The sequence below is a fragment of the Vulpes vulpes genome, chromosome 11 (assembly GCF_048418805.1).
Source record: "Vulpes vulpes isolate BD-2025 chromosome 11, VulVul3, whole genome shotgun sequence".
Taxonomy (NCBI): domain Eukaryota; kingdom Metazoa; phylum Chordata; class Mammalia; order Carnivora; family Canidae; genus Vulpes; species Vulpes vulpes.
In genome coordinates this window covers 25,437,794-25,460,480 of record NC_132790.1, presented here as the reverse complement: position 1 = coordinate 25,460,480, position 22,687 = coordinate 25,437,794, and the positions used below count along the sequence as shown (strand labels likewise).

Genomic DNA, 22,687 nt, shown 5'->3' with positions numbered 1-22,687 from the left:
TGTGTATATCCTTTATGTATTTTGGATACTAACGCTTTATTGCAAATGTTATTTGCATACGTCTTCTCCCATTCAGTGGATTGTCTTTTGGTTTTGTTGATTGTTGCCTTTGATGTACAGAAGTTTTTATTTTGATGTAGTCCCAGTAGTTTATTTTTGTTTCCCTTGCCTTCACCCCATCCACCTCCTCTCTGATAACCATCAGTTTGTTCTCTATAGTTAAGAGTCTTTTTGTTTGTCTCTTTTTTCTTAAATTCCATATATGGGGGAATCCCTGGGTGGCTCAGCAGTTTAACGCCTGCCTTTGGCCCAGGGTGTGATCCTGGAGTCCCAGGATGGAGTCCCACGTCAGGCTCCCTCCATTTAGCCTGCTTCTCCCTCTGCACCACCACCCCCACTCTCTCTCTCTGTGTCTATCATGAATAAATAAAATAAAAATTCCACATATGAGTGAAATCATATGGTTGTCTTTCTCTGACTTATTTCACTTAGCATTTTACTCTCTAGATCCATCCATGTTGCAAATGGCAAGATTTCATTCCTTTTTATGGCTGAGTAATATTCCATTGTTGATGTATGCCATATCTTCTATATCTATTTGTATATTGATGGACACTTGGTTGCTTCCATAATTTGGATACTGTAAATAGTGCTGCAACAAACATAGGGTATGTGTATCCCTTTGAATTAGTGTTTTTGTATTTGAGTAAATAGCCAGTGATGTGATTACTGGATCATAAGGTAGTTCTATTTTTAAATCCATACTATTTTCCACAAAGGCTGCACTAGTTTGCATTCTCACCAGCAGTGCATGAGGGTTTCTTTTCTCCACATCCTCACCAACACTTGTTTCTTCCACTGTGCATCTTTGACTTATCAGCATGCACTTAATATTGTACTACTTCACATAAAATACAGAAAACTTGCCACAGTATAATTCTATTTTCCCACCTCCTCTTCACTCTTCTTGTTATATTTTTTAATTCACTCCCAATTTTGCATATAATATGGGTAATTAATTCTCATTGAATATTCCATTTTGCTAGTGAAATATACCATAGATCCACCTATTCTAAAATTTGAGTTTTTTCTGCTTTTTATGATGCTTTTTTACCTTTTTTTTTTTTTTGGTAAATATATGTACACATTTCTGTTTGGTGTACCCTAGGAATATAATTGATGGGTTATGAGGTATGCAAATACTTGTCTTTCTTTACTGATTAGTTTTCAAAGCAGTTGTACCGGTTTACACTCATGTGAGATTTCTATTTGCTCCACATCAGTACTTAATGTTGCCTTTACCTTTAGCCATTAAGGGGGGGTATGTAGTGGTATCACATTTTAATTAAAAAATTCTTAAAAACACTGTGCTGACCAAACAAAATAATATATGAGCCAGATGTGGTCTGTAAGCCACCTCCAGGTCAGACTGTTTTCTAAGAATATTTGTCTTAAAGTGTGTGTGAATAATTTAATAGTTGTCTACTGGACAGCTGGAAGATTAAAAAATCATGCAGCAATCCTATTAGGGAAAGATTTGAAGCAAACTGCATCTGAAGTATCCATTTTTTTCTTGCCCTGTTCAGTGGGTTGAGTGGAAAGAACCAGGGTCTTCTCAGGACCATGATAAATGGTAAGCCCTGAGGCTGTAGAGGCACAAAGAAAAGAGCCCTTAACCCAGCTGTGGAAGGTTCTCTATAATACGGTCTCACCTCCCATCCCTCTTCATCATGCAATCTGCTGTGACATCAGACTGAACTTCAGAGTGAAGACTTTGGTCTTCTATGGCCATTGCTCATGCCATTTCTTCCATGTGTTCTTTCTGTGTGGAAAGCTCTCCCTCCCCTCTCTGCTTGACAAATTCCTATTCATCCTTCAAGGCTCATCCTAAATTTCTACTTCCTGTCCCAGAGCTTTCCCCAGTTTCCTTGGCAGAGTGGGATACCTCTCCTCAGTGCTCCCACTGTACCATGTCCCTCACTTACCTCACCTCATCAAAATCATTGGTGTTTATGTCTCCCTCTAACTTAGGGGCTCTGGGGATATGGCTGGGGCAAACACCTGAATTTTTTGCCACTTAGTTCTCATCTATTCTTCCTACTTCTGGGAATGGTGCCCTAAACTTACTTTGGAACTCCCCCACCCCACCCCACCCCTGTTCTAAGCCTTGTTCTTTTAGATGATGTTTTCCAGATCACCATAGCCTCATGGATGACCACAGGACCCAATTTTGGCTAATGCCCTTCTGCCCCAGGACTTTAATTCATACTGTTGGAGGAAGAAAAGCTCTCTTGGCTAGACTTGAACCCAGAATATCACTGCAGCCTCTGAATGAGCTCTGTGGCTATAAAGATGAAAACAAAGTCTAAGGAACGCCGAATCCCTGCATCCGTTTCTGGACTTCCTAGTTATATAACCCAATGCTTTCCCTTCTTTGGCTTAAATCAGTTTGAGCAGGTGGTTTCTGTCATTTGCAGCCTCAAAAGGCCCTGGCCACCTACTTTCTATGAAACTAACTCCTTGATTCAACTCTGGAAGGATGGGAACCTAATGGAAAGGACCTGTACACCACCAGACTCTCAGACAGGGCACAGCCTGGATCACCCATCAGATCAGATGACAGAGACCCTGACATAGCCTTTCCTTTTGAGCCCTCAGGGATGGCCACCTTCAACCTACCACCTTCGGGTGGGGAAAGCAAGATCCAGAAAGGTTAAGTGAATTGTCCCAAATTGCTGTTAACATGCTGTCACCAGCTCTACTTGCCCTCACATAGTCTTCTCACTACACCAAAGAAGGCACTAGTAGGTGCTGAATCACTGATATGAGCTGTCCCAGGGAGACAAGGCCCCTTGTGGGGTAGGGGGAGGACAAAAAAGCCAGAGCCAGCGCTAGAGCCAATCACATCTTTATTAGTCTCTGCAGCAGGGTCACTGGAGCCCCTACCTACAAGGGAATTTTAGCAGGCTACTCTGGCTACTGGGCAGGAATGTTAGCACTTCTATTAGGACAGAATGGGAGAAGAAATTGGAAGGGAGCCAAATGGAGAGACTGCTGGGCCACTTGATAGGGAAGCACAGGTAGGGCTTCCTAGTGGATCAGGCCCAAGAGGTGAACACTGCCTCTCCCCCAGGGTGAAGGAAGAGACAAAGCCTGAGATGGTGACAACCACAGATATGGACAGAGGTCCCAAGTTCTTGGGGACCAGGAATGCATGGCTTGATGGAGGCACCCATCCTAGGGCTGGAGGTCCCAAATAGAGCTCATCTGCTCCCCAGCAAGGGGACCCCAGGTTCAGCTCAATTGCTGCCCCAGGCATCCTAACATGGGGGAAATCTGAGCCCTGAAGAAACAAGGGACCCAGGAAGCTGGTAGTGGGAAGGATGGGGCTAACCTCAGGGTTTTAGATTTGAGTATGTGTCAGTATTAATAAAAGAGGCATTATATTCATTATAGGCACAATCATGAAACTTCCCTCCAAAAAGCTCACATCTCCCCAGCAAGCTCTTTAGCCTGGAGGGCCATCATGATCTGATCCCAATCCCCACCCCAGCCTAACTGAACTCAATTCCTTGGACATGCCATGATATTCACTGTTCTGCACTCTTGCCAACAATCCTACTCCTAGCCTACTTTCTTTTTGTTCTTTATCCTCATGTGGATGGAGGATAACTCTGTCTTTATAACTCTCCAGCTGCTGGAGAAAGAACCTGACTCCTGTGTCTCCAGCACCTGGGAACTTGAAGTCACATGAGTTGTGTCTTCTGTGTCCTGTGTATTTGGGGGAAATGTGTCCATATATGTCTATAATGAAATTCTGGGGTGTCTGGCAGTAGATATAAGGATTTTGAGCTATGTTTGTGCCTGGGATGATAGCTTCTTCCAATTTAGAGGGTGAGGGAGTGGGATGGATGATCCAAGTCCAGAAGGGTTTAATGGAGAGGAAGGAGCCAAAGTACAACAGGTCTTAGTGGAGGGTCAGGTCAAGTAAGAACAGGGGTCTGTTGTTGGTCTATGCGCAGGGTCCACACTCCAAGTCCCAGGGCTCAGAACCAGCAGGGCGACCACATGAGCGAGCCTAGTGCTGCGCCTGTGGCAGCCCCGGCAAGCATGCCCATGGCCAGCGGAGCGCCAGCACTGTAGCAGGGATCCTCCCGCACTACCACGTGCGTCACACCGGGGCCTGTGGAGAGAGCCATGTGGGCTGGGGACTTAAGGGCACAGACATCTTCGGCCGGAGACTCATGCTCAACCCATGACAAGAGGCAGAGCCCACTTTCCTGCACCTCAGTTGGAGAAACTGAGGCCTCGATGCAGGAAGGACTCGTGCTCTTTTCCCGGGGCTTACAGGCCTTGAATCTGCTACGGACATTCTGGGGCTATGAGGCTAGGGTGCAACAGCGAGGAAACCCGGGGATCTCTAAGAACCTCCAGGCCCCACCAGAGGATGGGCGTTCCTAATTGCCAGGCTTGCAGGCGGGAGGAGGTGGCTGTCCCCGCCTTTGGCCACCAGGGGTCGCCACCAGCTCAGAAACGGGTATCACGGGACAGCCAGTGAGAAGGGGCGGGCGTTGAGAGGTGAGCGCCGCTCTACAGTGTGGGGGGCGCTGGTCCGAGGTATTTCGAGTCTCGGGATGGGGGGGGGGGGCAGCAGAGGGGCCCGCCTGGGAAAATCCATGGTTACTACAAGAGTGGGGCCTGGCGCTGGATTGGGTCAGGGGGGCGGACCAGGTGGGAGACTTACCTGCATAGGGTCCGTAGTAGCTGCGGATATATGTGGCTTCGTGCGCGTTGGGGGGTACCACCTCATAGTAGTCCTGGTACGGGCTGTAGACGCGTACCTGGGGAGCCCCACTGGGTTAGCTGCCCGGGAACTCTCTATCCCAGGTTTGGTCTCAACACACCGGGCTTAGGTCCTTCTAGGCCCACAAAACCACTTCCCCAAGTTTAGAAATGATTCCCCAAGAACCAGCAAGCTCCAGGAAAGAGGCCCTGTCTCCGCACACAGTCCATGGTTCTTGTCCTCTGAAACTTTAGCCCCAACATCCAGCTCCCAGGATCCCATTTTTCCTGCCCTGGACTCCCTAGCACTTCCCTGATCAAAAATTCTCCATGGCTCCCAACTTCCCAACACAGTCTAATATTTGCTAGCTGCTCTCCATTGGTCCCATTTGGAGAAATCCAGTGGATTTCTCTACTCTCCTAGTCATGAGATGGGGCACATCGCCCAGCCCCAGGCCCAGAAGAAAAAGCAGGTTGGGGAGGAAAGAAGGGTAAGGATGGAAACTAAAATATTATCGAGCAACCATCATGTACCACATTTACCAGGCCCTGGGGGAAGTGTCCATATTTGTTACTTCCTCTAGTTCTTACTGCAGACATTATTATGCTCATATCACCACAGAGCTAGGGACGGAGGCTGGGAGAATGATCATTGCTCTCTCTGGTGGGGACAGATGCAGTCTCTCCATTAGAATTTTATCAACCCAGGACGCTTAGGTGGCTCAACGGTTTAGCATCTGTCTTCTGCTCAGGGTGTGATCCTGGAATCCCGGGATCAAGTCCCACATTGGGCTCCCTGCATGGAGCCTGCTTCTCCCTCTGTCTATGTCTCTGCCTCTGTCTCTGTGTGTATTCTCATGAATAAATAAATAAAACCTTAAAAAAATTTTTATCAACCCCTCAAAACCTAATTCACAAGTCACCCACTCTAGGAAGCCCTCCTGGTTTCAGAAAGAATCCTTTCTTTCTGAGTTCTCTATGGACTCTGCTTGTATCTTTTGTTCGTATCTCTCCTCCTGACCTTTCCTGCCTGCACCCCAAATGTGAGCTACTTATAAGCAAGGACTCTGATTACATCCAGGACCTCATGAATAGCAAGAACTAATAAATATGTGAATTAAATGGAAGCTCCTAATCCAAGCCCTTCATTTTATCCCCTGGAGAGCAGGCCTGGAAAAGGGGGAGGATCTTCTTCTCTCTTGGCCCCTTCTTCATCTCTCACTGGGTGTCACACTTGAATGGTCCAACTCCCTTCAGAAGTCCAGGTGTCTTAAACCCCACCTATCTCAAAGTGATTTCATCACCCCCCTCCCAAACTTGCTCTTCTATAAATACTTTTCTCTAAATGCCACCATCCCATGCACTCAAACCAAGACATCAGGTAGCACCCTTGTCTTCACGCATTTGTGTTCCATATCACATCAGCTACCAGGCAGGTCTCATGATTTTAACTTCTACATATGTTCTTCTGTCCATCTTTTTGACCAGTGCCAAGAGAATAAGCAATTGGTCTTGGTAACTTGGAAGTTGTGGGTGACCTTGAAAAAAACATTTTTCAGAGGAGTGGTTGGGGTAGGAATCCAGGCTCTGGAGAGTTGAAGAATGATTGAGCGGTGAAGGATGGAATCAACATATGACATCTCTTTCAAGAAATTTGGCTATAGGTGCACCTGGGTGGCTCAGTCGGTTAAGTATCTGCCTTAGGCTCAGGTCACGATCTCGGGATCCTGGGATTGAGCTCAGCATCAGGCTCCCTGCTCAATGGGGAGTCTCCTTGTCCCTCTCCCTCTGCCCCTCCCCCTGCTCATGAGTACTCTCTCTCTCTCTCTCAAATGAATAAATAAAGTTAAAAAAAAAAAAAGGTTTGTCTGTAAAGGGGAGTTCTCCATGCACACCTTGTGATTTCAAATCTCCATGCCATTTCTCTTTGATGGGGTTGCCTTTCTCTGCATTTTTCATCCAACTACCTAACTTATCTTTCAGACTGAACCCAAGTATCACCCTCCCCAAACTTCAGGTTCTGTGAAGGTCCCATTTGTGGTCCCATAGCCCTTAGAGTCTCCTTATCATAGCACCAATCACTCTACAGTGTCATTGTTTGTATCCCTAGGACTGTGTATCTCTCTCTTCAGACTTGGAGACCCCCACCCCATGAAGGGGAGAGTCTACTCAGGCCTCATTGGGATATGATAGGTGACTAATGGATTGAATTTATCTCTAGTGAGTCAAGTACAGAGCCAGATAGGAACCAAGGTCACCCAGCTCTAAATCCAGCCTCAAGTAAGGGACGATGACAAGTAATGCTTAATCTCAAGTGACTTTCCTCATTATGTTCTTCCCTAAAGGTGATCCAACAGGGCTTTCTGCTTTCTCTTACCCAGTTAGAGCCAAGATCTGAACTCTATGCCTAGGAGGACCAAGAGAAAGCCAAGCACTCAGATCCCAAATTTGATTGTAGAGAACTTGAGGTGTAGAGCCTATACCTGCCCAGCAGCTGCATAGTGAGCCTGTGGCCCTGTCAGGCCTTAGAGAGAGTGGAAAACACCACCTCATGTCCCTTGTGGCACTTGTATTCTACCCTCCAGGTCTGGGAGGCCCAGAGGTAAACTCATGTGAGTTACCTGGCAACGGGTCAGGGGATCCCACAGAGACCCCATGGGGAGAACCTAACTAAGGGCTTGATCCCTGATCCTCTAAAAGCCCAGCCCCCTTTGCAAGTACAGGGTCAATCAGGAGGTCACACATGAATAGATCCCTTCCCTCAGAAAAGCTATTGTTACTTAGGTTTACAGATTTTTTTTTAAGAATTATTTATTTATTTATGATAGACATAGAGTGAGAGAGAGAGAGAGAGAGGCAGAGTGTGTCACAGGCCGAGGGAGAAGCAGGCTCCATGCCGGGAGCCCGACGTGGGACTCGATCCCGGGACTCCAGGATCGCACCTTGGGCCAAAGGCAGGTGCTAAACCGCTGAGCCACCCAGGGATCCCCAGGTTTACAGATTTTAAATCCGATTTTTAGGCATCCTCACTTTAAACAAACTCATATCCTCCTTTGGGCAGGGAGGATGTCTCAGAATGCTGGGATAGAAGTCCTAGTCCTGCCACTGATGAGTCAAGTGACCTAGTCAAGTTATATAGCCTCTCAGAGCCTCAGTTTTCACATCTATAAATGGGAACAGTCTTTCCTACAATGCCCATTCCTAAGGCACAATGAGAATCCAGCTGAGCCACATCTATGTATCCCAGGTGGGCCTGGCATTTCTGGGTTCAGTGGTTCTGCACATCAGAATTACCTGAATACGTTTTTTTAACCACAGATTTCCAAGGCCCCACTCCAGACCTACAGAATTAAAGCATCCAGAGATAGGATCTGAATGTTAGGGTTTTTTTTAAAGTCCTGATGTAAATCTAAGGCACTGTCACATTAAGCACTAATGTGCCAGAAAAGGAGTTTACAGCTATAAAGGACAAGCAGGGACACCTGGGTGGCTCAGCGGTTGAGCATCTGCCTTGAACTCTGTGTCTCTCATGAATAAATAAATTCTTTAAAAACATTAAAAAAAAAAAAAAAGACAAATACTTGAGGCGCCTGGGTGACTCAGTGGGTTAAGCATCTGCCTGCAGCTCAGGTCATGATCCTAGGGTCCTGGGATCAAATCCCATGTTGGGCTCCCTGCTGAGCAGGGAGTCTGCTTCTCTCTCTCCTTCTGTTCCTCCCCCTCACTCATGCACACTCTCTCTTTTTTAAAAATTAAAAATTAAAATTAAAAAAGAAGATAGGCACTCTAGGACAAGCCTCCACTGTACCCACCCCATGCCCTGCTGAATACTAAGGACAGAGAGAATTCATCCCCCAATCCTGCTTTCTAGAGATTCCAGATATTCTGGGATGGGGGAAGGGAGACAGATATGGACTAAATTACATTACCATATGAGGTAATGATGCCATTAAAAGAAGGGATCCCTGGGTGGCGCAGTGGTTTGGCGCCTGCCTTTGGCCCAGGGCGCGATCCTGGAGACCCGGGATCGAATCCCACGTCGGGCTCCCGGTGCATGGAGCCTGCTTCTCCCTCTGCCTATGTCTCTGCCCCTCTCTCTCTCTCTCTCTCTCTCTGTGACTATCATAAATAAATAAAAATAAAAAAAATTATAAAAGAAGGTTTTCACTCCTCCTTCCTCCCTTTAGTCATTCATTCATTCGCTCATTTGGTGAACACTGCCTGAGGCTCACTTGTGCCCTAGCTCCATGCACCAGGAATAAGGAGGGTCAAAATAGACCGTCCCTGTCACTGAGCTTTCATCGAGTACCTGCTGTATACCCAGCACTGTGCTAGGCACGCTAGGGGCAGAGCTGATCAGACCTGGTCTTTACCTTGGAGGAAGTTGCAGGTCTAATGGGAGAATAGAGACTGAAATAAAGGGTCTTGAAACCAGGCCTAATAAGACAATACTAAGCATTAGTGCAGCAGGCTGTGAAGGGAGGTCTGGGAAGTCTTCCCTGAGAAGGTAGCAAGCAGCCTTTGAAGTGGTTCTCAGAGGCTAAGCATCTGTTTGTCAGGTGAAAAAGAAAACTAAGAGTTTTCACAACAAAGAGAATGGCACATGCAAAGCCTAGAAAGAGGGGAGAAGTCTGGCACAGTTGGGAACATAGGAATCAGAGTAGCTAGAGCGCAGGAGATGAGAGGATGTGGTAGATGACATTGGCCCAGGCCAGACTCTGAGGCCCTTGAAAATGGTGCTGTGGTTGGTGCCCTGTGGGTGTTAGGGAGCCATGGGATGTTTGTGAGCAGGGAAGGGATGTGACCGGGCCCAGTTTTGGAGGCACATCCTCGTGGCCGAATGGAGGCAGGGAGGACTGAGCCAGCACTTACCCAGATCCGCCTCTCAACCTTACAGGGGCTCCATGAGCGGGTCACACACCTGACCTTGGGGCAAACTCGGCGGCTCCTGGGAGGGACGGTGGCTCCAGCTGGGGCCTGCTCAAGCCACAGAAACCCAAGAAAAGGGAGGGAGGGAGGAGGTGTCAGAGGCCCTCTACATCTGGAGAAACTCAGAGCTTTTAACAGGCCCTACCAAATCTGGGACACCTGGGTGGCTCAGTGGTCGAATGTCTGCCTTTGGCTCAGGTCATGATCCTGGGATCAAGTACCCCGCGTCAGGCTCCCCACCGGGAGCCTGCTTCTCCCTCTGCCTGTGTCTCTGCCTCTCTCTATGTGTCTCTCATGAATAAATAAAATCTTAAAAAAAAAAAAAAAAACAGGCCCTACCAGAGCCCTCTGCCAGCTGGCTGTGGGAAAAAGTAAGAGTTGTCCCCTTCCTCCTCAGCGCATGGTAATGGAGGGAGGCTCAGGGTAGTTACTTGGCCTAAGTCACACAGAGAAGGGTCAGTTGTGTCTCTCCAGAATTAGCCTGCCTTCACCTGTTTTAGACTGCTGAGGCTCCTGGTCTCCAGGGAGGACAGAACAGTTCTGATCTGCCCTCCCACCCACCTGCCCCCTTCACTGGCCTCCCAGCCTTGCCCCTGCCTGTGTCCCTGGCTCTGTGTTCCCTGGAATAGCCTCCATCCAGAGGGGGGGTATAAATCTGCAGGACATGGAGGGACAAAGTGCAGGTCACTCCTACATAGGCACAGGACAGAGAGGAGGCACAAACACAGGCGTGAACACTCAGAGCCAGGCAGACACTGGTACAAAGGACACAAACATTCCACTAGAGCAAGTGCTGGGACCAGAGGGGTGTGTGTGAAGGGGGGTTCTGGGAGGTGGAGAGAGGATCAGAGCAGAAAGATGTGAGCAGAGCACTGGGAAGGTGCACAGGCAGAGAAAAGACAAGGCAGCTTCATAGAGTCAAGAGTGCAGAACGGTCAGCCCTCACCTCCTTCCGCCTCTTTCGGGTGGGACAGATTGGCCCTGCATATGGGAGATTTGCACCTCAGACCCAAGTTAGCCAACAGGGGTGCCTCCACCCTGCTGACTGCTGCTCCAGCCTCCTCACTCTAATCCAGCCTCCACCCAGAAGCCTGAGTCTGCTCCCCAAAGTCTGGCCACAGACCTTCCTGCTTCATGCCCTTTATTGCTCCCCACAACACTCCTCAGAGGTCATCTCTCCCATTTCTTTCCTTCCATGTGTTATCCTCCAGCCAGGCCAGACTCCAGGCCCTTACACACACACACACACACACACACACACACACGTGTGCACATCTCACTTCCCCACCTCTGCTCATGTAGTTCTTTCTGCAGCTAATGCCCTTCCCTCCAAATATCACTGACCTAGGTTCCAGTACAGGTTCTTCCACTGACTTAAGACTAGGTTTCAGATAAGTTACCTCCCCTCTGAACTCCAGCTTCCCTATCTGTAAAATGGGACTAAAAGTACCAACCCTACCAAGGCTGTGGGAAGATTAAATGATATAACCAATGGTAGATACAGAACACAATGCCCAGCCCTCAGCAGGTACATGCCCAAGAGGGGTTCTAGATGCAATCTGGTCTTCTCTGCTACTGCCCAGTAGACCTCTCTCTAGATGACATTGGGCTCCACCATACCACAGACAGAAGGAGCAAGCACAGAATGTAGAGTCAGGCAGATGGGCCAAGCTGGGCCACCCTTGAGCTGCGGGCTTTGGGCAGCTCCTCAAACCCACACCTTCATCAATCACTAAGCTCCATTGACTCTACCTCCTAAATATGTCTTATTCTTATCAGCATAGGCCATCAGCAAGGCCTTGGTCCAGACCTCCAGCTAGTCACTAAGACTCTGTCCCAGCCTTCTAACTGGTCTCCTGGCATCTCCTCTTACGCTCTGCGGTCCAGTCGCTACCTAATAGCCAGGCTGTCTTTTTAAAAATACAAATCTGGGCAGCCCAGGTGGCCCAGTGGTTTAGTGCCGCCTTCAGCCTAGGGCATGATCTTGGAGACCTTGGATCGAGTCCCACGTCGGGCTCCATGCAGGGACTTCCCTCTGCCTGTGTGTCTCTGCCTCTCTCTCTCTCTCTCTCTCTCCCTCTCTCCCTCTCTCATGAATAAATAAAATCTTTTAAATAATTAAATTAAATTAAAATTAAAAAATACAAATAAAAATCTCTGATCTGTTCATCATCAGATGAACTGCTTGAAAGCCTTCAATGACTTCTTGGTGTTCTTACCAGAAACCAACATTCTTAACGTAGCCCATAATGCCTGGCCCTGCCAACCCTCCTTCTCCCTGCTCTTGCTCTCTAAGCTCCAGCTGCCCCAGCCTTCATTCTGTTCTTGAACTTGCTAAAGTCTTAACCTCTCTCAGGGCCTTTGCACATGCTATTCCCTTCACCCCACCACACCCCTCTCACCCTGTCCATTTCTGTTTATCCTTCGGGTCTCATTTTTAGCCTTGTCCAAACTCCTACCAGGATCAGGCCACCCAGGTGGTCACTTGGTCACTTGTTGAATGCACATTGCACATCCCTGTCAGAGCAGTTACCACAATTGCAATAGAACCATGAACTGTATGATTAGTTGCCTCACATCTGGCTGCCCACGAGGCTGAGTCCAGGAAGGCCAGGCCTACCCCTCCTTACTTAGTTCACCTCAGATCCCTGCCCTTTGGCCTGGTACCTGGCACATAGTAGGAACTCAGTAAATATTTGTTGTGTGAATGAATGAAGCTCAATCTTAACTATCTGCAGAGAGGGAACAATAATCCCAACCTCACAGGACTGCTGTAAGGAGCAGCCTGAACTGTACCTGGGTCATGCCTGGCATATAATAGCTGCTCAATAAAAGGTAGTTCCTTTCCCCCAGCTCACATGCCGCCTCCTTCTTTCTGTCTTTCCTCTAAGCACCAGTTATCTGTGTTCTGTCCTTTTCTACCTGGGACTCAGCACATCTGAGTCCACAGAAGCCTACCCACTCACATATATAGGAATTGAGAACTCCTGTCAGGTGGAGACCGAGTCTGAGTCACCCATGATTCCATGGCAGGAAGAGGTGGGGGAAGAAGAGGAGAGAGCATGGGGGCTCACCGGGGTGGAGTTCGCCTCCAGCAGTGCCGTCTTCCATGCTCTGCAAAGCAAACCCACCAAACCATGAGGAGGGAGGTGGGAGATTAGGCCTCTCCATGTTAGACTTTCCTTCTCGAGCCAGGCTCGTTGGGTAGACAAAGGTGAACCGCGCCCCACCTCAGTCACATGGACAGAGCCTCACTTGAGCTAGAGCCTCCTAATTCATTCTTAGCCCACAGTCTCACCCTCTTTCAAACAGTTTCCCTGTCAAGACAATAGACAGCTGGGCTTGGGTGGTCTCTTAGGGGCCTTCAGATTCTGGCATGCCTGGGCTGGTTCTCTAGCTGCAGCTCACCTCCACACCCCCAAACCTACAAACACAGTTCCCCGGCACTGACCCCAGAGCCCCGCGAAGGCCCAGTGGACACCGGACAATCAGGCCTTTGTTGGTTGCCATGGCACCTGGCTGGGGTGGACAAGGCGGCTCTGTGCTTTGTCTGCCCAGAGCTCAGCTTCCCCACTCCCACACACCCCATCTCTTTCACTCTCCTACAATGCAAAGGCCGACCGACCCTCAGCCAGAGGGTAGGAAGGGAAAGAATTTGAGGAAGCAGGCACACCCAGTCTCGCAGTGGAGATCTGCATCCGACATTGGGGTGTCCCTGCAACATAGTGGGCTGCATCTGGTAGGTGGGTCAGAGTCTATGCCTCAACGAAGGTCACCCACTAAGGCATCTTCCCAGAAGGCAGTGGAAAGGACGGTCCTTTATGGATGTCACAGAGCTGTCTCTTCCTTTGTATCACTCCCAAGTGAGGGCTCATCTCAAAGCTGGCTAAGTACAAGACTCTGTATGATCAAGAACCACACACCTGAGGCAGGTAGGCATCCTCCTCCCTCAACAGTCCCGAGTTCCATCACATTCTATGTGAGGAGTTTCCTGGGTACCATACCAACCACCAAGAGCCATTCAAGTCTGCCCAGCCTCCACCCTGCTGACTCATCTTTGTCCCCCCGTTCCTACCCTTTGGGAATCAGAAAGCCCAGTGAGGAGGAGGCATCTGCTACATTCCCCAAGATCCCGCCCTATCCTCTTCTGGAGAACTCACATGGCATCATCCTTGGTCTCCGCACACAAGTGCAGGCGGGGGCCCTCCCGGAGGTTCACAGTCAGCAGGCCATCTCGGCTCCGGCCCTCTGGGGGCTGCACATCTAGAGGCAGACACATGTATGGGGTTTCCACAAAGCACAGGTCCCAGGTCCCCCAGCAAACCAGAAACAAGAATAGGAACTGACCTCTGGGTCCTGTTTGTTGGTCATTGCCAACGTCCTCTGATCCCACACATTTTTGGGGGGGATTCTGCTTTACTCTTGAGAGCCTTTCAACCTTTCTACTTGCCTACTGCCCTAGTTTGAGACATCTGTCATTTACCCTGTTATAACTGGGGCCTGAGTCTTGGCTGAGGACATTTTGCTGTGTGACTCTGGGCCAGTTACTAAACCTCTTTGATCCTCCATATTTCTTTTCATCTTTATCTAGTTCCTGGCACCTAGACGGCAGGAACTGTGTCTGACTCACCTCTGTGATCCCAGCATAGGACCCAGGCCCAACACAGGGTAGGAACTCATTTCTTAATTCACACCCCCGGGAGTTGGGGTTGTAGAGACCCAGAAGCAATGTCTATGGAAGCCCTCTAAAGCTGCAAAGAGCCTAATACAGGTGTTATCAGACAGACACAGTGGGAGGGCCATGGCCACTTTCACAATGCCAGAGGTAAAAGGGCTTCTCACCGCGGCACTCTTGGCCAATCTTTATGTCGCGGACGTTGAACTGGATGAGCACGCGATCCTCCTCATCCTGCGCAGTCTCATCATGGTAGTAGCCCAGGGTCCCATCCAGCCACAGGGCGAACCAGTTCCGCTTCCAGCGGCGGAGGATGGAGCCTGTGCAATATTCCACATTTGCTAGGTAGGCTGATAGCGGAGCCTGCTAAGAGGCAGGAGCCCTAGACAGACTCCCAGAATCCCCTTACCCTCACCCCCCAGTGTTATGACCACCCCTTTCTTGTCTACCTACCTTCTGAAATGATGGCAGGGCTTCTTTCTGTCTTGCTCACCCAATGCCTCCCATTGGGCCTAACACATAGCAGACATCCCATAAATGTGTTGAATGATAAATGAATGACCAGATTCCTTCCTTGGGGGCTTCCAAGGCCAAGCCCCAGGTTTCTTCAAGGATAGAGACCTCTCCCCACCCTGAGCCTCTTTCTTATCTCTTATGGCTGACTTGTGTGACAGTCTTTTGTGTAGTGTCTGTCTCTTCTACTAGACTGGGGGGGGGTCCATAGCTCCCCATACTGGACCTGGCACCCAGCTGGGCCTGTCTCAGTGTTTGCTGAACTGAACAAACTGAGAATGGGTCCTGGGTCATCGGGGAGCTCCTAAACCGGGACAACTCTTGTTCATATCACGATTCTGGTCAGAGGTGGGTCTGGAAGCCTGATCCCTAACTTTAGACGTTTTTACAATTGAAAATTTGAACAGAAAGGGCAAAGACATAAGGGAACTTCTTGGGGCTTCCCAGAATCCAAAGCACAGAGGTGTTTTCATATTATTCTAAGCCTTGTTCTGTGGCCAGCCCTGGGCTAGGGTGCTGTGGATATGCAAAGCATCAAACCCAGCCCCTGCTCTTGAGCAGCTCATAGTCTGGGGTCAGTATGGGAAGACTTATAGGGAAAGGCAGTTATGGGGGGGTGGGCAATGCTCTGACAGAGGTTTGTATGAAGCATTGGAAACAGTGTGGGAAGCCTCTAACCCAGCTTGGTGCTACAGCAGAGGCTGGAGGGTGGATGGTCAGAGGAAAAGTCAGAGAAGACTCCTCACAAAAGGGGACATTTACCAAGCAGTCAGGAATAGGAAGGACATTCCAAGCAGCAGGAAGAGTATGACAAAGAGGAGGAGAGGATAAAGAGGGTCTTATTTCTTGGGAGGATGGTTCACTGGGGCACACCTGACAAGCCCACTTCCCCTCACTCCTGTCCCTGGACAGGGACAGACAAGGATTTGGCCCAGGGTCACTCACTCTGTCTCCACAGCCAGCCGCCCCTCACCAGGGCCATCTCTTCAAAAGGACCTTCCAGGATGGGGTCAGGTGGAACCTAGGAGAGGAGCCATAGGACACACAGGCCTCATCATCAACTCCAGGGCAGCTCCCCAGACAGCAGCCCCAGCTCTGTCCTCCCTGGGGGAGCCACCGAGGAAACATTTAAGGGAGTGCTCATAAACAAACAAGGGTAAGCCTGCTAATCTCCTTCTCCTTCTCTGCTCCAGGAAGATAATGGGAACACTGTTCTTGTGGGGCAGCCACCCACTGTGCGGGTGTGGGAGTGGGGGTCAGGAGCCTGGATTCCAATCTCAGCTCCATAACCTTGACCATGTCCCTTCTCCCTGGCTTTCATTTCTAGATCTGTGAAAGTGTGTCTCTGAGGCAGGTAGAGACTGGGATGAGGAATACGTATAATGTTGGAAACCCTGGAATTTTGAAATGCTGGCAGCACAGAATATTAAAATTATGGCAATGAATGAGGGACTTTCATGATAAGAAATGCCTCCCTCCCATTTGAACTTCACTTGAAGCGTTTACAAAGTATGTAAGATAATAGTTCAAAAGTAGTTCTGATTGACTAAGCATTATGTGCCAGGTGTTTCTCAGTGCTTATATCACTGAAGTCTCACAAAAATCCTTGTTATTACCAGAAAACAGGAATAGAGAAGCTCAATCACTTGTGCAGATCCCCCTGATTAGTAAGCAGGGGAACCAGCATTCACACCCAGCAGTCTCAGTTTCTAATCATTACACCAGTAGGAGCTTTTAAAACTTTCGATACCCAGGTCATACCCCATAACAATGAAATCAGAAAGTCTGGGGCCGGGAGGCAAGCACTGATAGTCTTCAAAGATCCCAGGTGATTCTAATGTGCAGCAGAGTTCAGAAATCGCTGCACATACTAGACTACTCCACCTTGTCCCCACTGTAATTCTCTTAGATGGGTAGAGTCTTTCTTCCTGTTTTATAGATGGATAAACTGAGGGACAGCGAATGACTTGTCCATGTATGTGAACCTGGAATCCAGTTTCCCCCTGTTCCCGAGGCCGACTTACTTGGGAGCAGGTGCCTCTGCCCTTCCCCCACCTGCTCACACCTGTTACTGCGTAGCAAGGGCTGGCACACCTGAGCTGGAAGGCCTGACTTTGTGCCTGCTTCTCCCGCTTCTCCCTCCCCTCTCCAAGTCCTAACACTGGTCAGACGAGAGGGTCAGGTGCAAACGCCCTCTCCAGCCTCCCCTGGATGCACCCACCTGTCTACACTTCTTGCGGATGCTGCTGCCAAAACGGCCGCTACTTGATGCTTCTGCTACCCAACCTGCTGCGCCTGCGCTTTGTGTGTTCCAGAACGCCTGGGGCATTTCAATCCCCAGGCGGCGCCCTGGGCCTGGCTGCCCCTTGGCCCCGCCCCTTGGCTCCGCCCCGCCTCCAGGGAGGGAATGGGCGGGGAGAGATGCGCGCACGCGAGGCATCCTGGGACTTGTAGTCTGCAGCCCCAGAGCTGGGCTGTGCAAGGCCTCTCCTGGTAACCTTGTGCTGACCTGGAGCACAGGTGAGAGAATGCATCTGCAATTCTATTTTGCCAAGACATTTGTGCACTCATTTATTATGAAATACATTTCCTAAGAATCATTAACTCACTCTCTAAGAAAAAGTAAGGTTAAAAGGAGAAGCCAGCCTCCTAATTCTGTCATATTCTCTCAGTACTCAGTTTGTGCCTGGCACTGTACTGGATGCACTAGTGGAGGGCACAAAGATGCATCCCACAAGGCCTTTCCTCCTTCCTTCCCCAGCTTCCAGTCTGGTAGGGGAGACTAAATGTAAATACAATTTACATTTAGTATGGGGGTATGATTATCAGTACAGGGGATGATTTAATGATGGAAGAGAAGAGTCTCACTTTGCTCAAGAGGTTCAGGAAGACCTCCCCAGGAGGCTAAAAAAGGTTCTTGAGGGATGAGTAGGAGTTTCCCAGGGGAGAGCTAAGAGAATCATATGAGCCCTGATCAGGAAGTTCAAAAGAGTGTCCAGTATTTCAGTGTGTTTAGAAAATAGAGTACAGGGGGGAGGAGGGCATGGGGAGTGGTAGAGGATGAAGCTGCAAGGTTTGCAAGACATAACATGAAACTTTGAATGATGGGCTCAAGACTTGTTTAGCCATTATGACATAGTGGCCAGAGCTTAGGGGTGGGAGTTTCAAGAGTTAGGTGGTCTGATTTGTGGGTTGAAAAGTTCTCCCTAGGGCATAGTCTAAAATGATTAGAGGAGGCCCAACTGGAAAAAGGAGGCCATTTCTGTATCTACCACCTGGGTCTGCCTCTCCAGGATCATTTCCTTGAATAGGCCAAACCCACAAACTCCCACCTAAGAGCAGACCCAGGATGTCATTCGGAGAACAGAGACTGTTGGGGCTTGAGGGGTTCTAAGTCCCAAACCCTATTTGAGAGGGGCACCCACCCTGCTCTGGGCCCTTCTTCCTGTCCCAGAGACCTGTTCCTTACCGGGGCTGCAGGACTCATGATTCCTGGACGGCTAGGGCAGCATTTCCCAGAAGGCTCCTGCAGGGGGGCATAACCTCCAGCGCCTTAAGAGATAAGGGGATCAGGAAGATGCTACCAAGTGGGAGCTGGAAGGGGGAGGCAAAGAGGAGGCACACAGAGTCCAGAAAAATCGTCCTCTCTCTCTAGTCAGTCCCTAACCTTCCCGACTGATCCCTGACACTGCCCTTCATTCAGTTCACTGGCTAACAAACCACCCATGATTCGGAGGGGGTCTTGGCCTCATACATCTAGGATTCCCGGAGTGCGGGGCAGGGCCAGTCCTCCTCCCCCGGTCGGGGCGGGGCTAAACCTGCTTCCCCACCCCACCCCACCCTTGCCTGGCTGGACCTTGCCGTCACCCCAGTCCCGGCTGCACAGCCTGGCTCTTTAAGCTTCCCTCTCACTTCTGGGTTTCTGTAATCCTGACCTTAGAGTCACCCCGGCTCTTCACCCCTTCGTGCAGTGCGTGCCTTGCTGGGGGATTCGCCATGGCCAATCCTATTAGCGGCTGAGCTCACCATCTCGGTGCAGCCCCAGGAACCAGCTCTCCCAAACCACTCTGTTTCAGACCCTGTGTCTTTCTGTCCCTGGAATGTCCTACCTCTGCCTTCTGGCTAAAATTTGCGCTTCATAGTGCAAGGGAGGAAGGGAGGGAAGACAGAAAGAACGTAAGGAGAGGAAGGAAGAGAAGGAAGGAGAGGAAGGAAGGAAGGAAGGAAGGAAGGAAGGAAGGAAGGAGGAAAGAAGGAAATAGTGCAGCTGGCCTCTGGAAATCTGGACCTGGATCCTGCCTCTCTCCCCATTTCTCCTGGCTCCTCTCTGTGAAGGGCTGTTTGGTGTGCATGGGGGGGGGCGGGGGGGGGGGGACAGTGCAGACAGCTCCTAGATTACATTCTCTGGATTTAGCAACTGGATGAAAAGGGAAGATTCTCCTGCAGCAGTGTGGAATTCAGAAGGAGGACTCCCCCACCACCCTCCAAAAGAGAGGGTGCTGCCTCAAGAAAAAGGAATGGTGCATGGTAAACTAAAACCACAGATACCATTGCAGAATCTAAATACAGCCCCATCTGTCATGGGTCTCTAAAATGTTGGTCAATGACCCTTTTGAGAAGCTGATAAAGGGTATAGACTCTGCCCAGGGGAAAAAATGCACACACGCATATTTTGCATATAATTCCTTGGAGTTTGTAGAGCCTGAATCCATGACTATTACTGCTGAGATTGTCTTTTTTAATTTCCAGAGTTGTGTAGACCATTGGAAAGAGTGTAGGTCTACAGATGAGAGATATTGAAAGCATAGCAGGAATCCTGGCTCCCAAAGTCTTGGCTTTGAGAGGTTGTTTATTTGATCAACTAAAATATATTAAGACCAACAAGCTAACAAGTAACTTTCAGGTTTCTCTTTTAACAGTTATGCATAGAACCATTGGCAGAGGGAAAAAAAGTATTTTGCTATTTTAAAAGTCTTTAGTGGATAAACAGCTCATACTATTATTGTTTAGAGAATAGTGGACTGACTCATCGAATTAAAATTTGCTACTTGTATTTCCTAGAGAGTATAATATAATGAGAATAGAGTGCTACCTCTAGTTTAAAATTCTGAAATTTATATTAAGGTGCAATTTGAGCAAAAGTAAAAATCAGTTGTGTAAAAGTTTTTTTGTGGGTTTTTTTTTTTTTTTTTAGGATTTTATTTATTTGTGAGAGAGAGAGTGAGAGAGAACAGAGCAGGAGGGAGGGGCAGAAAGAGAAGCAGGCTCCCGGCTGAACAGGGAGGCTGACACAAGGCTCAATCCCAGGACCCTGAACTGAAGGCAAATGCTTAGCTGACTGAGCCACCTAGGCGCTCCATAAAAGGTTTTTAAATAATAATCTATGACCTATATACCATAAAATTCAGTCTTTTATTTTATTTTTAAATATTTATTTATTTATTTGAGAGGGGAGGGAGAGAGAGGGACAGAGAGAGCATGAGCAGAAGGGGCAGAGGGAGAAGGGGAGAGAGAAATTCAAGAACACTTGGCAGTGAGCCCAAGACAGTGCAGGACTTGATCTCACAACCCAGAGATCATGACTTTAATTGAAATCAAGAGTTGGTTGCTTAACTGACTGTACCCTTTAGCGGTGAGTCTCAACCCCCTTTCCCTCCCAACCCCTGGCAACAACTGCTATGTACCTGGTCTCTATGGATTTGCTTCTTCTGGTCTTATACTATAAATGGAATCATGAGATATGTGGCCTTTTGTAATGATCTTCTTTCACTTAACATGATGTTTTCAAGATTCATCAATGTTATAGCATGAATCAGTACTTAATTCCCTATCATTGACAAATAATATTCCATTGTATGGATATACTATATTTATCCATAAGTTGATGGACATCTGAGTGGTTTCCACTTTTTAGCTGTTATGAATAATGCTGCTGGGAACATTTGTATGAGAATTTTTGTAGGGATATGTGTTTTTATTTCTCTTGGGTGTGATATTACTGGGTCATATGGTAACTCTATGTTTAACATTTTGTGGATCTGTCAAACTATTTTCTAAAGTGGCTGCACATTTTACAGTCCCATCAACAGCTTATGAGAGTTCCAAATTTTTTACATCCTCACCAACCTTGTTATTGTCCATCTTTTTGATAATAGCTGTCCTAAGTAGATGAAATGTGTTATCTTGTGGTTTTGACATGCATTTCTTTAATGGCCAATGATGCTGAGCATCTTTTTCTGTGCTTATTAGCCATTTGTACATCTTCTTTGGAGAAATGTTGTTTCTAATCTTTTGTCCATTTTTAAAATTTGGGGGTTGTAAAAAGTTTTTTAAAATAAAAAATAGTAGATAATTCAAAAATAATTTTGAAGAAAAATTAAGTAAAATGGTGTAAGGTCCTTCCTGTGTTTCAGGAGTTTGAGTAGAAGGGTTATGTGGAGGCTCAATGAACCAAGAAGGTGACATTCTTCCATTTCCTGGGTGGGAGTGCCCAGAGAAAAATCCAGCCCATGAGGGAGGATAAGGAGCACAACTTCTTGGTGGAAATCCATCTGGGGAGAAGGGGGCAGGAGGGTTCATTCAGGCTTCGTGGAGCAGAGGAGTTAGTTTTATATGTCAACCTGTCTAGGCTATAGTACCCATAGTACCCAGTTATTCAATCAAACTCTAATCTAGGTGTTGCTCTGAGGTATTTTGTAGATGTGGTTGATCTCTATAATCAGTTGACTTTGAGTAAAGGAGATTATCCTCCATAATCATCCAATTAATTGAAGGGCCTTAAGAGCAAAACCTAGATTTTCCTAAGGAAGATGACTGCATATGTAGTCAGTCTGTGGACTATAATTTCAGCCCCTGCCTGTGAGTTTTCAGCCTGCTGGCCTGCCTTAAAGATTTCAGACTTTCTAGCCCTCACAGTCATATAAGCCAATTCCTTGAGATAACTCATGTATATGCATAGTTAGCCTACTGGTTGTGTTTCTCTGGAGAACTCTCATTAATACAAAGAGGAAATAGATGTCTTCTTGTCCTGAACTTCCCATTTGAATCTACTGGAAACATCAGATTTGTCTGACAAGAGGGGCACTGAGACCCTTCTATCTCAAAAGAAACAGCACCCCATGCCCAGAGATGGAGGGCAGTACAATTGCTTCCCTGAAAACTGCTCCGTCTAGATCATCATTTAGAAGCTCAAGTTAAATTACTTTTTCCATTGTTCTTTGTCTCCTGTTTGCAATTTCTCGTCTTGAGTTAGGAAGGTTTCTTTCAGCCTCCTGTGCTCTTGTCCAATGATTTTGACCTTTTAGTTCAAGGGAAATAATTCGGTTTTGAGAAGGATAAATGATGCTTCCTAGATTTTCTTCAAGGTCCTTGATTTGCACTCTGAAGTTCTTCAGCTCTTCGTTTGCATGCTCATCTTGTCATTTGCTTCAGGACTTTCCTTCTCTTCTCCAAGTAATGATCTTCCTGGACTGATAATTTCTCAAGAGACTCAATTCCTTTCTCTTGACAAAGCTCAGTCACTTCATTTCCTCTCCCCTGAAGATTTTGATCTGCACTTTTTCAGTGGAGGTTTGTGCAGCCTGAAGACAGTTTTACAAGATTTATTTATTTATTTTAGAGAGAGAGAGAGAGAGAGTGCAGGGGAGGGGCAGAGGGAAAAGGAGAGAATCTCAAGCAGACTCTGTGGTGACCCAACGCTCAATCCTATGACCCTGAGATCTGAGCCAAGCCAAGATCAACAGTCAGACACACTTAAACTATTGAGCCACCCATGTGCTCCTCAGCCTG

General features: G+C 48.1%; 1 protein-coding gene across 2 annotated transcripts; it reads right to left on the bottom strand.

Annotated features, from left to right (window-relative positions):
• Positions 1–2,892: 2,892 nt before the first annotated feature.
• PLEKHB1 (pleckstrin homology domain containing B1) lies at positions 2,893–17,285 on the bottom strand. Of its 2 annotated transcripts, XM_026010516.2 has the most exons (8): positions 17,121–17,267; positions 15,845–15,920; positions 14,554–14,706; positions 13,872–13,974; positions 12,786–12,825; positions 9,655–9,759; positions 4,745–4,841; positions 2,893–4,183 (listed from the first exon to the last, which is right to left on the bottom strand). In XM_026010516.2, the coding sequence occupies exons 1-8, from the start codon at positions 17,226–17,228 to the stop codon at positions 4,047–4,049; spliced, it is 819 nt and encodes a 272-aa protein (XP_025866301.1). In that variant the 5' UTR covers positions 17,229–17,267; the 3' UTR covers positions 2,893–4,046. The 2 variants fall into 2 exon arrangements, with proteins under 2 accessions (XP_025866301.1, XP_025866302.1); XM_026010517.2 differs by lacking the exon at positions 9,655–9,759 and having other exon boundaries at positions 17,121–17,285.
• Between the last annotated feature and the right edge of the window lie 5,402 nt (positions 17,286–22,687).

Excerpts from the sequence above, each read along its gene's own strand:
- PLEKHB1 (XM_026010516.2), bottom strand. The coding sequence starts at position 17,228 with ATGCCCCAGGCGTTCTGGAACACACAAAGCGCAGGCGCAGCAGGTTGG. Across the intron at positions 13,975-14,553 it reads GATTGGCCAAGAGTGCCGCG|ATGTGCAGCCCCCAGAGGGC; the intron begins GTGAGAAGCCCT and ends GTCTGCCTCTAG. Across the intron at positions 9,760-12,785 it reads TGGAGGCGAACTCCACCCCG|GCCCCAGCTGGAGCCACCGT; the intron begins GTGAGCCCCCAT and ends TGGCTTGAGCAG.